This window comes from Clupea harengus, chromosome 6 (genome assembly GCF_900700415.2).
Source record: "Clupea harengus chromosome 6, Ch_v2.0.2, whole genome shotgun sequence".
Classification (NCBI taxonomy): Eukaryota; Metazoa; Chordata; class Actinopteri; order Clupeiformes; family Clupeidae; genus Clupea; species Clupea harengus.
Window position 1 is genome coordinate 8,916,765 of NC_045157.1, and position 16,455 is coordinate 8,933,219.

Below are 16,455 nucleotides of genomic sequence, written 5' to 3' on the forward strand. Positions count from 1 at the left end.
GGGCATTATTGATTACTGCCGTGTTTTAATAGGGCAAAGGTTATTCACCGAATCAAGTCAAGTCATTTGTTTGTCATAATCTATGGTGCCACACAATCTACTACATCTGATATGTATGTATGCCTCCCTCCTGATGTTGGCTCTGAAACACTGCTGTAAAATGTGTTTGAAATCAATCAATCAAACAAACTGTATTCATACAGTGCATTTCATACCAGGAGGTAACACAATGCGGCTCACAGAAGAGAATGGGGGGTTACAAACACACTATGAGACACAGATTTTCCAGAGAGATGAAAAACCATATCATGTAAGTGCAAACATATTACAAGGCACGCAAACGTGAATATTGGAGTTCCAATTGACTGGTGGGCACAGGAGGTTCTCCTGGCATGACTTCAGATGGTCCAACTGTTACAGATCGAAAGGTACAGGCTGCACATTTGCACACAGAGAGAGAGAGAGAGAGAAGAGAAAGAGAGAGAGAGAGAGAGAGAAAGAAAATTGAAAAATGACAAACAGCACAACACAAGGAAAAGCTTTATGGCAGTCATTAATATGTGATTTTTGTATAATGAAACATTAATCCTGACAACTAGTTAAGTTGGACCATTCAAGGGGTGCAAGAGTGAGAGAGAGAGAGAGAGAGAGAGAGAGAGAGGCTGATGGTGATTGGCTGGTTGTCAGTTGAAGGGAGCCTATAAAGGTCTGAACACACCCCAGCCACGGGTTCATTAAGTCTGACTAGACAAAAAAAGAGGGTGAAAGAGGTTGTTTTGCGAGAGGGATACAGAGCGAGGGATAGAGAAAAAGTGAGTCTGAGGGTTGGAGGGATAGACAGAGAGTGCCCGAGAGATAGGAGAGAGATAGAGAAAGAAGGAGAGTGGCAGTGTGAGGAGGGATAGAAAAGAGAGAGAGAGAGAGAGAGAGAGAGAGAGAGAGAGAGAGAGAGAGAAAGGGATAGAGAGAGTTTATTGTCTGTATTGACCCTATATCCAGCAGAGCCATGAGTGGATGCCCATACTTCGCGAAGAGAGACATGTGAGTACTCTACTGTACAGGGACGCGACCCCTGGACTGACCCCTGGGGAAGCCCACTCTTACCTGCCTGCCATGACCGAGACCTACACACACTCACTGACTCATGCAGAGCATTTGTGTGTGTGTGTGTGTGTTTCTTTGTGTGTGTGTGTGTGTGTGTGTGTGTGTATGTGTGTGTGTGTGTGTGTGTGTGTGTGTGTGTGTGTGTGTGTGTACGTGTGTATGTGTCTGTGTGTATACATTTGTGTGTGTATATCTGTGAGTGTTTGTACATGTGTGGTGTGCATGTGCGTGTGCGTGTGCATGTGCGTGTCCCTTCAGCCGACATCAGCAGAAGGACGAGGAGGAAAGAGATGACTCTCAAGATGGGACTAACAAGGCCAGCAAAGGAGGGATCATCTACGGAGACTACCTGCAGGTAAAACACACACCTGTCACACACACACACACACACACACACACACACACACACACACACACACACACACACACACACACACACACACACAGCTGACACACACATAAACACACACACTATTAACCACAACAGATGCTCCAGACTGTCCAGTCCAGTATGTTCACTCCACTGCAGTGACCACTGATGCCAAAGGCACCAAGGTAAATAAACAAGTAAATAAATATGTGCTTACACAAAACTAAGAGTGTGCTGTTGATTTGTTTGTGTCTAGCTGGATAAGGTTGTGACAGCTCAAGTTCTCCAGAGTGAACTAAAAGGCAATAAGATCCATGATGAGCACCTGTTCATAGTTACTCACCAAGGTAGGTAGCCTGTCTGCTCCACACTAACAGAGTTTATTCATTCCCATCAGATTAGAACCACTTTCCCTTCATTTGTAAAGTAATGTAAAGCATAGTAAAGAAACCGAGTTGCCAACTTTCAGTGCCATCTTTCCATCACATGTGGCCATCTGTTAACTGGCACGCCATCATTCCATCAAACTAAGCAAATCCATTCTCAAACTCGGAAATCTCAATTTGGGGTTAAGGGTCATGTTTAAGGGGCCAAATATAACTGATTGTTTTTCTCCATCCTGGGTGCAGCGTATGAGCTGTGGTTTAAGCAGATCTTATGGGAGCTAGACTCAGTCAGGGAAATCTTCATCAGTGGACATGTGAGTTTTTGTCCATTTAACACTCTCTCTTTCTCTCTCTCTCTCTCTCTCTCTCTGTGTGCGTGTGTGCCTGCGTGCATATCTGCTGTTGTAGTTAAATTGACCAAACATTTACACATTTCCTTGACCACCGTCAGCCACTTAACTGTATTGTAAATTAGCACAATCTGTTTTCCAAAGTGAAGGCCCTCACATTGTAACAGACACAAGATTCATCTTTGACTAATGCTCAGCATTCCCTAACCAATGCCGTCTTGTGTACTGGATAACAGTGGATAAGTCACAGTCATTACTAACTCTCTGAGTCAAAAGAGGAAGTGTTAAGGTCGAATTATACTTCTGCGTCGGTGTCCGTCCTCTTTACGGATGGGCGGGGAAACGGATTCGGACGGATTCGGACGTACTGTTTTTGATTTAGTGGGTATCGCCGATCAGTCCTAACACATGGCTGTGTCCAGGTGCGGGATGAGCGCAACATGCTGAAGGTGAACACACGCATCCACAGGATCGTCATGATCTTCAGGCTCCTGGTCGACCAGTTTAATGTTCTGGAGACTATGACTGCTTTGGATTTTTTTGATTTTAGGTGCGTAGATTATTTAGCTTTTATTTGTTTGTTGACCACGTAGGTCTAAAAAAAATATGAAAATCATTATTTGATGCGTTCTTTTTTTTTAATCTAACTTGGGCCTGTATAGATGTATTTTTGGGTGCATGATTTATTTGTGTGTAACTGTGGGCTTGTTTTCTGTGTATGTGTCTGTGTGTGTCTGTGCGTGTGTTTGTGCGTGTGTATCTACTAAACCAGGGAGTACCTGACTCCGGCCTCTGGCTTCCAGAGTCTGCAGTTCCGTCTCCTGGAGAACAAGATTGGCGTCCCTGATAATCTGCGTGTTCCTTATAACCGGCGGCACTACCGGGACAACTTCCGCGGGCAGGACAGCGAGCTTCTCTTCGAATCCGAGCAGGAGCCCTCACTGATACAGCTGGTGGAGGTAGAGGCCTTTAATAAGCTCAAAGACCCACAGGTTTTCATATTAGCCATGATAAGAGGCCTTCAGAGGTCAAAGGTCACTCAGGGTTTTAGACATCATACAGAGAGAGATATAGTAATGTGTGATAGTGTTTATGCTGGGCATCAGTATCATCTAAACAAAGGATAAACACACCACACGATAAAACGTGGATCAGTTACTGCACATACTGTGTAACATCGTACATGCACTATGGAGAACAGGTACAGTTGTAACACGTTTTCATATATATACACTACATACAACATACATCTTTCGTCTACTGTAGCACTGTATGGAAAAGGAATTTTGGAGTTACCGATGACCAGCTTGGTAGAGGATTTTCAATGTGCTTGCTGGCATACTTTGACACTCTGCAGGATCTTTGGATTTTGGCATACTTAGAGCCACCTTAATCTACGGGGCAGAAGTATGGCTGAAAAGCCCAGGTGGACTGGGACATGTTGTGGGGAAATCTCTCAGTAATGCGTGGGTGAATCCTTCCTTTGGGGTGTCTGTTGTTGTCTGTTGGTATCTCTGGTAGTATCCTAAGCCATCAGGAGTATGGAGGGGGGAGGGGGGAGGGACTGGGACGCCAGACACCACTGTTGAGCCCTCTGGGGGCTTCATGGGCCTAATTCAATGAAACACTTGCCCAACCCAGTGAAATGATCACAAAGGCGTTGTTGTTGTTGGTTGTGTTGTTGGTGGTGTTGTTGTTGTTGTTGTTGTTAAGTGTCATTAAGTGTTGTTGTTGTTGTTGTGTTATTAAGTATCAGTATGATGGTGGTAGTGCACCCGGCTATGTTAAAATACATAGGCTAGGTTGTGGGGTATGAGTACTTGCATGTGACAGTGAAAGGACTGGCAGCTGTAGGAAGTTCACAAGCAGTAACACAAGGAATGTAACATCTTCCTGTGAATAACTAAAAAAAGAACACTGAAATGCCTTGGTGACAGTTGTAACGTGTCGGGGACAGTTGTAACGTGTCGGGGACAGTTGTAACAGTGGGGTCGGGGATGGGGTGGCAGGAGAGAGAAAGAAACTTAGTTCATCCTGAAGCAAGTTAGGAGGAGAGGAAAAGGAGAGAACAGGGGAGGGAGGGAAAAGAAGAAGAGGAGTGTGAGAGAGAGAGAGAGAGAGAGAGAAGGGACTTCCCAAGTGAGAGATGGTGAAAAGGAGAGGCAGACAGCAGGTGCTGAAAACTGCTCTGCAGTCGACCCCGCACTGTCATTTATCATTTATCCTTTTATATAATGTAATACTTGCTTGCTAGTCTACCTGTTATTTTCTCTATCTCCCTCTGTCTCTCTCTTTCACAGACACACACACATACAGTTTAGTATGTAAATAAATTCATTGTTAACTAAACTTACTTTTCAAGTGCCTATGTTGTGGCTGTATACATCTCAAATTGTCCCACAAGGTGCTACAAAACAATGAGAAATTAGCAGGATTATTTCAGTGCAGAATGGTATTTATTTGACAATGTTTTGCCCATTAATATCAAATGTAAAAAAAACAGTGCTGCCCCATAGAATGTGTACAAATATGTTAGAAAACATATTAACATTAGTCTTCTCAACACCTTTGACGTCGGTATTTAAAAAATCCTGCCCTAGGTCTTGTGCCTATTATCTGTTTTCTCTGTGTTGCAGCAATGGCTTGCACGCACCCCAGGTCTTGAGGAGAACGGATTCAACTTCTGGGGGAAACTGGAAGTCAACATTACAAAAGCACTGAAGATGGAGAAAGAGAAACTAGAGGTTTGTTAGCACCTCCTGATACTCGTTCACCAGCTCGAAAAGTCGTCTCTCACAGCTATAGATTCACCTGGACTCAAACTAAACATTCTTGATGCTGACTACAAAGATGGTCTGCAGTACTGTAGCATTTAACAGATTCAAACATTACATTCATTCAGTGACACTTTTTGGTAGCATTTCTAATCAGACTATGGAAACAATGATGTATGTACTGAAGTGAAGTGAATGATTGAATGAATGAATGAATGAATGAATGAATGAATGAATTCATGCATCTTGCACTGAAATCAAAAGTAGGCTGACATAACACCTTATATGGAACTCTTAAAGATCAGGTAGCATGGAATCAGCTGTAATGTTTTGCTCTTGAACAGAGAAAGCCAGAGTCGGAGGATAAAGATGAACATATGGCAGAATTCCATAAGCAGAGAGACGTGCTGACATCCCTGTTTGATGAGAAAAGACATGATCACCTTGTGAGTAAAGGTGAGGACATCCATCTCTCTCTCACACACACAGTCACACAGATATGCACACACGTGCACACACACATGCACGCTCGCACACGCACATACAGATATACGCACACACATACGCGCACACACATGCATCATTCCCAAACCAAATTTGACTGTTCGATCTTTGGGAGTTTAACATCCCTCAACGTCTTATTAACTCCAATCCACAATCCAAATCACTTATCACCTCTCAATATACATGCGTTGTAAAGTTACATGATCAAAGTCTTCAGATCTCTCTCTGTCCATTTTCTGTAGGTGAGAGGCGGCTGTCCTATAAAGCCTTGAAGGGCGCTCTTATGATCTACTTCTACAGGTGAGACGTTCTGCCTCCTTCTGCCTGTCCACCCACCCCTCAGTTTCGCTCCCCTCTCACCCTCTCACTCTTCACCTGCTCACCCTTAACATGACCTCTCACCGGTTCACTCTTCACCTGTTGTGTGCCGGCAGAGAGGAGCCTCGCTTCCAGGTGCCCTTCCAGCTGCTGACATCCCTGATGGACATCGACACCCTCATGACCAAATGGAGATGTAGGCGTCTCATCTGATTCAGAAATGTGGACTAATCCTGATTATAGAAGCTAGAATTTACCATCTCAATGAGGAAATGAATGATCCAATATAACAAATATTAATAATCCAATATATAATACAAATATTTGATACAGTTCCTCACCATGTGCTCTCGTAACATTTAGGAACACTGTGCATGAGAAACATTCTAAGTGACTATGAATTCTCCCATCTCCGAGACAACCATGTGTGAATGGTGCATGAGAAACATTCTAAATGACTATGAATTCTCCCATCTCCGAGACAACCATGTGTGAATGGTGCATGAGAAACATTCTAAGTGACTATGAATTCTCTCATCTCCTAGACAACCATGTGTGCATGGTGCACAGGATGATTGGCAGTAAGGCGGGAACAGGCGGATCCTCAGGGTACCATTACCTTCGTTCCACCGTCAGGTAAGGCCAACCTAGTCGACACGTCCACCTCAGAAACACCACTCTACACCACAACAATTTACGCCATCACCATTCCCCCAGAACAAAGAACACATACAATAGATTATTTATCCCAATGTTAACCATAATGGGGAACACCTCTGCATATTTCGTATTATATAATGTGATATATAGTATACAATGGGATATATAATATATAATGGGATATATAGTATATAATGGGATATATAATATACAATGCGCAGAGGCATCCCAACCCTATAAAGGCCTAAGTGTCCACAGGGCCCCGGGTTCAATTCTGGCCCGTGGTCATTCCCTGACCACACTCCCAATCTCTCTCTCACACTCATGTCCTGTCATTCTTCCCTGTCCTAACTTCAGGCAATAAGGCCCCCAAAATAAGCGTAATCTTAAATATATGTGGAAAAATATTGTTATTTTTATCTTGAAACACGTGAAATATACGTGGGGAAACTTGCCATCTAATCATAACAGAACCTATTATACATAAAATCACACCTACATCCTCACAAGAAATCATGTCAAGTCATTTGGAGTGTCTTTGTGTCTTGTTTAAAGAGCTTTGTTTGTATTGTTCCCACCAGCGACCGTTATAAGGTGTTTGTGGACCTGTTTAACCTGGCCACCTTCCTGGTACCGCGAGACTGGGTGCCAAAGCTCAACCCCACAGACCACCCCTTCCTCTTCACTGCAGACACCTGCTGGGACAGCTCCTACTGCAGCAGCGACGACTCCGACTAAAGACACGACGGAGGAGGGGGAGGGGGGCAAGAGAGGTGACCATGGAGTGAAGCCAGAGAGAGAGAGAGACAACAAGAGAGAGAGGGAGAGACAGAGAGAGCAAAAGAGACGGGGGAGAGAGCGAAAGAGAGGGGGGTGGGGAGAGCGAAAGAGACGTGGAAGGGGGGGGGGGGGGAGTGGGAGGGGTATCAGTCATGAGAGATGACCACGGATCAAAGGCAAAGGGGGCGGTTTCAGAGGTTAAGGCAGGCAGAATAGCGATAGAATATGCCATGAATTGTGGAAAAGAGCAAACAGAGTAAAGAGCAAAGAGGTCGGTGAAGGTGCAAAGAGGTTGCTGAAGGTGCAAAGAGGTCGGTGAAGGTGCAAAGAGGTCAGCTGAAGGTGCAAAGAGGTCAGCGGAAGGTGCAAACAGGTCGCTGAATGATGGTACCAGAATCAAACAGAGGACCTTGCACCCAAGAGTGACAACCTCCCTTCATTCCACCTGTACTCTTCATATTTCTGGTGGTGTGACTCACTAGAACATCCAATCATTCAAAACCAAACAGCTTGCACTGCCCACTTGCACAGAGCTATGTATGTACATACTGTTGATAAATGTGCACAGTATTTTTAATGCTAATGATTAACAAAGGTGAGATTTCTGTACATAAAAATGTTACTGATTTTGATTGGTATTATGCCTATTTTGTGCTTTTTGTACGAACTGCAAATAGCTGTTATGACTTTTAAGTATGACATGACTGAACGCCTCTGTGCACTGCATTGTACTGAAGAAGTCCCGACTGCAATGTTATAAATGTTGTTTTAATGTTCTCATATAGGATTCAGTATAAAAATACACAGTTTCTCACTTCACAGTTTTGTTGAAGTACAAAAATAAAATTGTATTCAAAATTCATTGTATGAAAGTGTTTATCATGCACTGTTGCCATTACCCCTTCAAATACCAAATATGTAAAACCTTGTAATACCAGATCATGGTACCAGGTCAAGTAATTTGGTTCCGTTGATGAAATGCCAAGTTTGCTGGTTCACCGTCCCTTTAGGCCACTGTCTCAATCACACAACCATCACACACTCACGGCCGCCACTGTGTCTGCTATACCTGAGGACCAAACACACACACACACACACACACACACACACACACACACACACACACACACACACACACACACACGCACACACACACAAAGGGGGAGAGAACAGAGGAATGTTTCACGCAGAAAGAACAGAAAACACTAACACACACACATACATACACACACACATAAAACAACCATGTGGTTGACAACAAACTCAATTGTATAAAACGGCTCATTGTATTGTCCCTGTTGTAATAATTGTTATGCAGGTATGATTCCTAATTAGTGGTCAGTCTAAAGCACTAAATAACGTCAATGACTACATGAAGATACAGATAATGAACCGTATTCTTCTGAAAACTATGTTATGCATGTGGCTTTGGCACAGTCTAACCACAAATGCTTCTCTGTGTGTGTGTGTGTGTGTGTGTGTGTGTGTGTGTGTGTGTGTGTGTGTGTGTGTGTGTGTGTGTGTGTGTCTGTGTAATGCCTGCAACTACCAGTCAAGTACTGCTCAGCATCAGCTACACTAGGTAGCCTCTTCATCTTGAAACATACGTGTCACCTTTACCCCTGCTGTACACATTACAGCCTGTCTTGCTGCTGTAAGAAATCTTTTTTATAGTCATATTTGGTCATCTTGCGATGATCTGCGTCCTGCTTGTCAATCCAAATAAAGAATTAATACTAATTTAATACTCACCACACAGGTTCCCTCCTATCCTGATGTGCACATAACCTTCCACGCCCCAGGAAGTGCCCCAGGAGTTACGCACGATCCAGTACGGCACATCGCCTGGGACACACAGAGCACATTCATTATTGTGATTCTCAGAGCAGCATTATACAGATCATTCCTTTAAATTACATTTTTTGTGATCCTACACAGGTAAGCAAACATTGTAACTACTCAAATCTTGTAGCCATAAGGAATGATTAATGGTGTGCGTTGGTGAATGCATGTGTATGTGTATTTGCCAGAGTACTGCATCAGTAGACTTTTTTTGTGTGTGTGGGCCTAAAGTGCCATATGGGTCATTCCACGCCAAACAGGACAATTAAAGGAAAATTCCCCACTCGACCATCTCAGATTTGGCTGAAAAAATTCAAGGTTGTTCATACACTTCTTAATATGAATAGTCCCAAATATTTGCTCTTTACTCCCAATAGTTTTGTCACAATAGGATGTTTTAGGGGGGGAGGGGGTGCCAATACTTAAGACGCTTTTTGAGCAGCGTTTTGTGAAGAGCCATTTTCAAATTGCTATTACTAGAAAAGTATTTAAGCTAGCTCCTTCAAACTTTCTAGGCTTAAAATATGATACCATTACTTGAAAAATATCGACTTCCAAGGGTGTGGCTTGGGTAGATCATAATATTATACACAGACCTTCCTATGTATGCTTCGTATGTTGTATTAAAAAACTGTCCTTATGTGATGAATGGGCTGGAAGATATTAAAGCTTGAAAATGGATGAAAACCCATTATGTGCCATTTTTGGCATGCTATAGCAAACAAATGACAGCATTTACCAACATGAAACAATTTTTTTGGGAAAGATTAGATATTTGTTCTTAACATATCAAAAATTTGTGATGGGGTTCTGCCTCATTTTCTCAAAATATTTTTTTGAAAATATGGGATTTTTGTACACGCCCAGCATTCAATGGCCTATGGAAGCATATTCAAATGGTAGCAAAAAGGTATGTTTATGACACAGAGCTTAAACTGCACAAAATGCTTTATTTGATTAATGTTAAATTGTAAATTGTCACACATTTGACTTGTAAATCATTCCATGAAAAAATTCAAAGTTGTTCATACACTTCTTAATAGGTATAGTCCCAAATATGAGCTCTCTACTCCCAATAGTTTTGTCACAAAATGATGTTTTAGGGGTGATGGGGTGCCTGTACTGTTTTAGCAGCGTTATCTGTACAGCCATTTTCAAATTGCTATAACTAGAAAAGTTTTAAGCTAGCTCCTTCAAACTTTCTATGATACCATAACTTGAATAATGTGGATTTCCAAGGGTGTGGCTTGGGTGATCATAGTATTCGGGGTGCTTGAATTTGCTCGGAATTTTTACTCTACGCTCTGTTGCAGCATCTTTGAAGGCCTGTGGAAAGCTCAATGTTAAAGCTAGAGACTTGATATGAAACACAGATTTTATACACAAACGCAGTTTAAGCTCTGTGTCATAAACGTACCTTTTGCTACCATTTGAATGTGCTTCCATAGGCCATTGAATACTGGGCGTGTACAAAAATCCCATATTTTCAAACAAATATTTTGAGAAAACGAGGCAGAACCCCATCACAAATTTTTGATATGATAAGAACAAATATCTAATCTTTCCAAAAAAAATAGTTTCATGTTGGTAAATGCTGTAATTTTTTTGCTATAGCATGCCAAAAATGGCACAAAATGGGTTTTCATCCATTTTCAGGCTTTAATATCTTCCAGCCCATTCATCACATAAGGATAGTTTTTTAATACAACATACGAAGCATACATAGGAAGGTCTGTGTACAATATCAGCTTTCCACAGGTTCAAATATGCTGCAAAAAAAGCGTAAAGTAAAATGTTCGCGCAAATTCAAGCACCCTGAATACGATGATATACCCAAGCCACACCCTTGGGAGTCCATAATCTTCAAGTGATGGTATCATATTTTAAGCCTAGAAAGTTTGAAGGAGCTAGCTTAAATACTTTTCTAGTAATAGCAATTTGAAAATGGCTCTTCAGAAAACGCTGCTCAAAAATCGTCTCACGTACAGGCACCCCCTCCCCCCTAAAACATCTTTTTGTGACAAAACTATTGGGAGTAGAGAGCTAATATTTTGGACTATACCTATTAAGAAGTGTATGAACAACCTTGATTTTTTTCAGCCAAATCTGAGACGGTCGAGTGGGAGCCATTGTCCCGTTTGGCGTGGAATGACCCATATCTCTTTGACTGGCATCTTGAGTGTGTTGTTTTATGTGTTGGTGTATGTGTATGTACACTAACAGTGTCACCTGTGTGTGTGTGTGTGAGTACACTAACAGTATCACCTGTGTGTGTGTGTGTGTGTGTGTGTGTGTGTGTGTGTGTGTGTGTGTGTATGTGTGTGTGTGTGTGTGTGTGTGTGTGTGTACACTAACACAGGGGTTAAAGCAAAAAAAAATCCTGAGCCTGAACTTTTTTTGGTGTGTGGGTGAATGGGGGGGACACATTCGCAAACAAAAAAACAAACAAACAAACAAAAAAACATTTAGAAATGAATGATTGCAGATTATGGTGAGACTTTTGAAACTGCAATCCCAAGAAAGGTCAGCAATACTACTCCACCTCACTACAATATGGTACTAACACATGTAGCATTTACGATTTCTTTTGATATCAAGTTTTGCTGCTAAGCTTTGTCCTTGAAAGGTTACAAGATGACCTACAATCCCAAGGTGACATGTTATAAGGGTATGTGAAATGCAGTCAGTGGAAGAAGATTTGATTTGGAAGCATTTAATTGAGGATATATGAAAAAGGACAGCCATTCACTTTTTAAACCGTTGAGATAATAATGTAGTTTTATATTGCAACATTTCCATAATTACTTTGTTCAAAAGAAATAATCGTAAATTAAATACTAGGAAATGAATAGAAAATATATCAATAAAATAAATAACAAGCAAAACATTAAAATGTTACAAGAACTGGTAACTTAAATGTTGGGAAATAAATACAAAACAGGACTTTGTCCATGTTCTTGTTGGTGGCTTCGTCGACATTTAAGGAAAACATGCCGTTTTTTTAGCTTTTCCGAAATACGTCTTTTAATCTCTGGTGTTATGCCGTGTGTGTTAAAATAGCTGGCATGCTGATTGGATATCGAAAGTTTAGTCAAAGCAATTGTCTTCAGCTATTTTTTGGCATAAATTCACGACGGGTTGGGCGGGCCTGAAAGACAGATCTTGCTATGCGATGAACGTGCACACGCGTATTTTCAGGTCAGACACACGGTCAGTTATTGATGCTGGTACATCAGCTGTGGTTGTTGCTCCCGGTAACGGCGTTGTGTGTTGGAGAGCACAAACGGCTGCTCTATGAGCAGGGTCTAACTCATGACGTGGAAGCACTTTTTTCCGGGTCGTTGCATAAAGTATCTTTTTCGAGCACAAAGTGCAGAAGCAAGCACCTGCTTCTCTTAAATTCTTAGTTACACCAGCTACCAAAAGGCTTACTGTCCTTCCCTATCTCTTCTATCCATGCCCAGCGCCATTTATTTTTCAATCCTTTATCAACTAGGAGGGCATCTTCCCCAGGATTCATGAACTTACTCTCCATCCTACTCTCCTTCGGTGACATCTCTCTACTCGGGCATCTACGCAGCATAGGCAGAGCGATAGAGAAAAGTCGGTGTTTGAATCACATTTTCCCAAGACCCGCCCCAATCTACTTCTGATTGGCTAATAATGTTATTTTGAGAGCGGGAGAGTTGTTCTCCTTTCATTTCATTGGCAGACGAACTCATAAACTCGAAAGTGATGGTGATGATATCGAGACGTGTTTTTCTTTCTTTTTTTTTTTTTTATATATAAGACTTTTTTCCGCAGCCAAACGCCGCACACCGGAAATCCGGCACGGTGCCGGAATACTTTAATCCCTGCTAACAGTATCACCTGTGTGTGTGTGTGCACATGTGCATGTATGTACCTGTGGTATCGTATCCAGTGATCTGTACAGCATGATTGGCATTGCGGCTGGAGCAGTGATGTTGGATGACTCCGCCCAAATAGTCCTGCCAGCTCACTGCGTCTACGGTAGCTACCAGAGGTCCATAGTCCACCAGCCACTGCTTCATGATGTCTTCTTCACCGCTGAAACACACACACACACACACACACACACACACACACACACTCTTTTATCCTAGAAACTTCAATCCCCGGAAATGTGCCGTTGCTCAGTTTAAGCCCTAGGACACAGGTGCTTAGCCCACAGCCCACACACATGCACACAAGCACGTAAACGCGAGCGCACACACACACACACACACACACACACACACACACACACACAAAGGACCTTTGCTCTGCACTGGGACAGCACTGAGGTCAGTGTCCTGTCTGCCTCTCACCTGTCTGTGTCCTGAATGACTCGGTAAACACTCACATCAATCAGCCTGACCTTGAGTTTCAACATCACCACAGCAACGTGGACATTACACACACACACACACACACACACACACACACACACACACACACACACACACACACACACACGCCTTTACACAGCTTTCAAGATCATAGACTACATATGGCACCTACAAAAGAAAAAGGTAAATAAAACATAGTGCTCATGACATATCTAACATGTGCCTCTTTCTCAGCTATCAGTCCTTTCTGAATCGGTGAGGTATTACTGGACCACACACACACACACACACAACGGTGAGGTATTACTGGACCATACCTGAAGTCATGGGTCATGTAGTTGTTCACTGAAACGCCATCATGTGACTTAGCAAATAAATGGCAAATTCCAGACACTCCCTTATAGGGATAGTCAGACTTCTTCACCAACTTCTCCTGGGTCTTTGAAGACAGACATGAAGAACACACACACACACACACACACACACACACACACACACACACACACACACACACACACACACACACACACACACACACACACACACAGTTATCTCTTTAGCAGCAGCATGACATAATTCAAGACATTTAGAAACTTCTTAGTTCTCCATGAAAACATTCATGACATGAGTTTGAATAGGAAATACAGCGAAATGAATCGGAAATAACCTCAGAAATAATCATTTTTAATAAACTAAAAGCTGACTGGACTTCTACCTTCTTCAGCCAAGTGAGGGCTCGGATTGTGGAGCCCCCTTCACAGCCCTGGTCCTCGTAGGAGCAGTCGAGGACCTGCTGGACACTCAGCTGCTCAAGGGGGTGTCCCTCTTTGGCTCTGACGGACTCCAGCGCCCCAACCAGGCTGAAGGCCCAGCAGCTCCCACACTGCAATGGGCCAACCAGGAAGCAGGTGAATCAGGAAGTCAAACATGAAGGCCCAGCAGCTTCCACACTGCAATTGGCCAACCAGGAAGCAGGTGAATCAGGAAGTCAAACATTGTCATTCCAGTGTAGAGCTGGAGGATGTTCAATGTGTTGTTCATATCAGGCAATTAAATTTGGATTCTGAAGTGTCATATTATCAAATATCAAAATGCAATGTATTTGATACTATGACAATGTTGTTTTTTTCTTTGATTTCCCTCTTTCCTTAGCATGTTATTTATTATTATTAAGGTCAGTTACTTAATTTCATTCCCTTAGCAAGTTATTTACTACATTGAAAAAATATGGATTGATGACACCTTCCTCCATGCTATGGAGCGAATAAAGCAAAGTACAGCTGAAGGTACTGAAGGGACTGTAAACATGAGGAACACACCTAATTGATAATGTCATATTTCAGCATGATTACCACAGCAGTGTATTATGTTGCTTTGCCAGGAAAGACCCAAACTGAATACACACTAGCAGTGTTACAAGAAGGCGTGTTATGAACAGCACTACAGAAATATCAGGGAGGCCTTTTCCTAAGGAAATGACAGACTGTTGACCTGCAGACAGTGTAGGGTGAGAGAGCTGAGGCTTACCGCCCCCTGGTTCTGCACCGGCCCCACTTTCCCCTCATCCCGCCAGTCAAACCGGGCAGGCAGCTCTCTGACAACACGGCTGCGCCGATTCAGCCCGCTGGCGTTATAGTGAGAGACTACCTCAGCCTTGGTTCGCAAGTACACCTCTGGGGAGGAGGAAGAGAGGGAGGGAGAGGGAGAGAGAGAGAGAGAGAGAGAGAGAGAGAGAGGTAGAGAGATAGAGAGAGAGAAAGAAAAAAGTCAATTTGAAGAATGACAAACAGCACAACACAAGGAAAAGCTTTAAGGCATAATGTATAATGAAACATTAACCCTGTCATGTTGGAACACTCAGGGGGTGCTGCGTCACATGGCAGGCACATGGTTACCTCTGAACTGCTGGGGCGATAGATGGGAGAATCGATTCACACCATATCTGGCCGAGCTGTTTGTGGCTTCGTTGGGCTGTGTGTTCAGAAATGTGTGTCTCTTGAGCGAGTTCTGCAGGGAAAGAAGATGAAGGTGGAGATGTCGGCCAGATTTAGCCTTATCACTAGAAGAAAAAGAACTCAATGAAAGTATTGAATGTTAAGCTTAATACGCTTGGATGAGCTAGCCATTCCATGTCAAAATATCCGTAACATGCCTTGTTATCCGAAAAGCTAATGACGCTTGTTGTCGTTGCCTGAAGTCTGCAGCGACATGTTACGGTGCTCGTTAAGGATAAATTGCAAACATAAAGGCTGAATAATTATTTTAAGGTCGTCTTACTTCAAAATTGAGACTATGTTGTGAATACTCTTCCAGACTGGTGTACGTGTACTGGAATCTCTTTCTGGATAGATCAAACACTGAAGACGAGTTATGTTTGGTTTCAGTTCCTTCAGGTTTTGGGAGCTGGTAATGTCCTGTGTTGAAATCCACTCTCTGATTCAAAAGCAAAAATAAAACGGCAAATTTCGCCATTTACCATACATATAATATATCCTACAATTAACTAAAAAGACAGAGTTATTAAAGTGGGATGTAGGCATGTGTGTTTCTACTGCTAGCACTATCCGAAAAAGCAGTGCTTAGCTCTGATGGCATACCGCCACCTGCTGTACCGGAAGATTGTTTTATTTACAGCTGGAGTATTTACCGAGATTGGACAAGTCAGTCTAGCAATACGTCTGCCCTATTCTATATATTTTACACCTGTACATACATGAGTATTTATTTTATGTTTAATGGCAGACACGTCACTCTTTTCTTCAGGCGTTATTGACTTAACAATCCACTGACAGGTCGTATCCTTTTCTCAATGGAAAGTTCTTTCAGTTTTTCAAGTAAGAAACATGTATTTCACATTTGTTACCAGGCCACACCATGATTTTATGGGGAGGTACTTAATGAAAACATGAAATATGCTACTGATTTCAAATGATACAAATATGTCAACTTGTTTATGTCAACATTAGACTATTTAATATTGACTGCAGTATAATTAGCCGACTGAAGACAACTCACTAT

The 16,455-nt window shown here is 42.4% G+C and overlaps 2 protein-coding genes across 3 annotated transcripts; one reads left to right on the top strand and one right to left on the bottom strand.

Moving 5' to 3' along the window:
• Positions 1-718: 718 nt before the first annotated feature.
• tdo2a (tryptophan 2,3-dioxygenase a) lies at positions 719-8,108 on the top strand. 2 transcript variants are annotated; one of them, XM_012834303.3, is made up of 12 exons: positions 719-1,041; positions 1,363-1,459; positions 1,731-1,821; positions 2,104-2,174; positions 2,633-2,760; positions 2,983-3,169; positions 4,847-4,954; positions 5,329-5,440; positions 5,731-5,788; positions 5,923-6,002; positions 6,352-6,442; positions 7,048-8,108. In XM_012834303.3, the coding sequence occupies exons 1-12, from the start codon at positions 1,007-1,009 to the stop codon at positions 7,202-7,204; spliced, it is 1,215 nt and encodes a 404-aa protein (XP_012689757.2). In that variant the 5' UTR covers positions 719-1,006; the 3' UTR covers positions 7,205-8,108. The 2 variants fall into 2 exon arrangements, with proteins under 2 accessions (XP_012689757.2, XP_042563946.1); XM_042708012.1 differs by lacking the exons at positions 6,352-6,442; positions 7,048-8,108 and adding an exon at positions 6,224-6,252.
• Positions 8,109-8,188: 80 nt separating this feature from the next.
• On the bottom strand, positions 8,189-16,062 carry ctso (cathepsin O). The gene is made up of 8 exons (XM_031568924.2): positions 15,715-16,062; positions 15,333-15,444; positions 14,965-15,110; positions 14,153-14,320; positions 13,755-13,876; positions 12,993-13,156; positions 8,999-9,091; positions 8,189-8,315 (listed from the first exon to the last, which is right to left on the bottom strand). Exons 1-8 carry the CDS (start codon positions 15,907-15,909, stop codon positions 8,281-8,283), a joined length of 1,035 nt encoding a protein of 344 aa, XP_031424784.1. The 5' UTR covers positions 15,910-16,062; the 3' UTR covers positions 8,189-8,280.
• Between the last annotated feature and the right edge of the window lie 393 nt (positions 16,063-16,455).

Bases quoted from the DNA above. Each gene is read 5' to 3' on its own strand.
- tdo2a (XM_012834303.3), top strand. From the start codon at position 1,007: ATGAGTGGATGCCCATACTTCGCGAAGAGAGACAT. The intron at 1,042-1,362 runs GTGAGTACTCTA...GTGTCCCTTCAG, and splicing joins TACTTCGCGAAGAGAGACAT to CCGACATCAGCAGAAGGACG. The intron at 6,443-7,047 runs GTAAGGCCAACC...TGTTCCCACCAG, and splicing joins TACCTTCGTTCCACCGTCAG to CGACCGTTATAAGGTGTTTG.
- ctso (XM_031568924.2), bottom strand. From the start codon at position 15,909: ATGGCGAAATTTGCCGTTTTATTTTTGCTTTTGAATCAGAGAGTGGAT. The intron at 15,111-15,332 runs GTAACCATGTGC...CCTCCTCCCCAG, and splicing joins ATCGCCCCAGCAGTTCAGAG to AGGTGTACTTGCGAACCAAG. The intron at 14,321-14,964 runs GTAAGCCTCAGC...GGCCCATTGCAG, and splicing joins CGGTGCAGAACCAGGGGGCG to TGTGGGAGCTGCTGGGCCTT.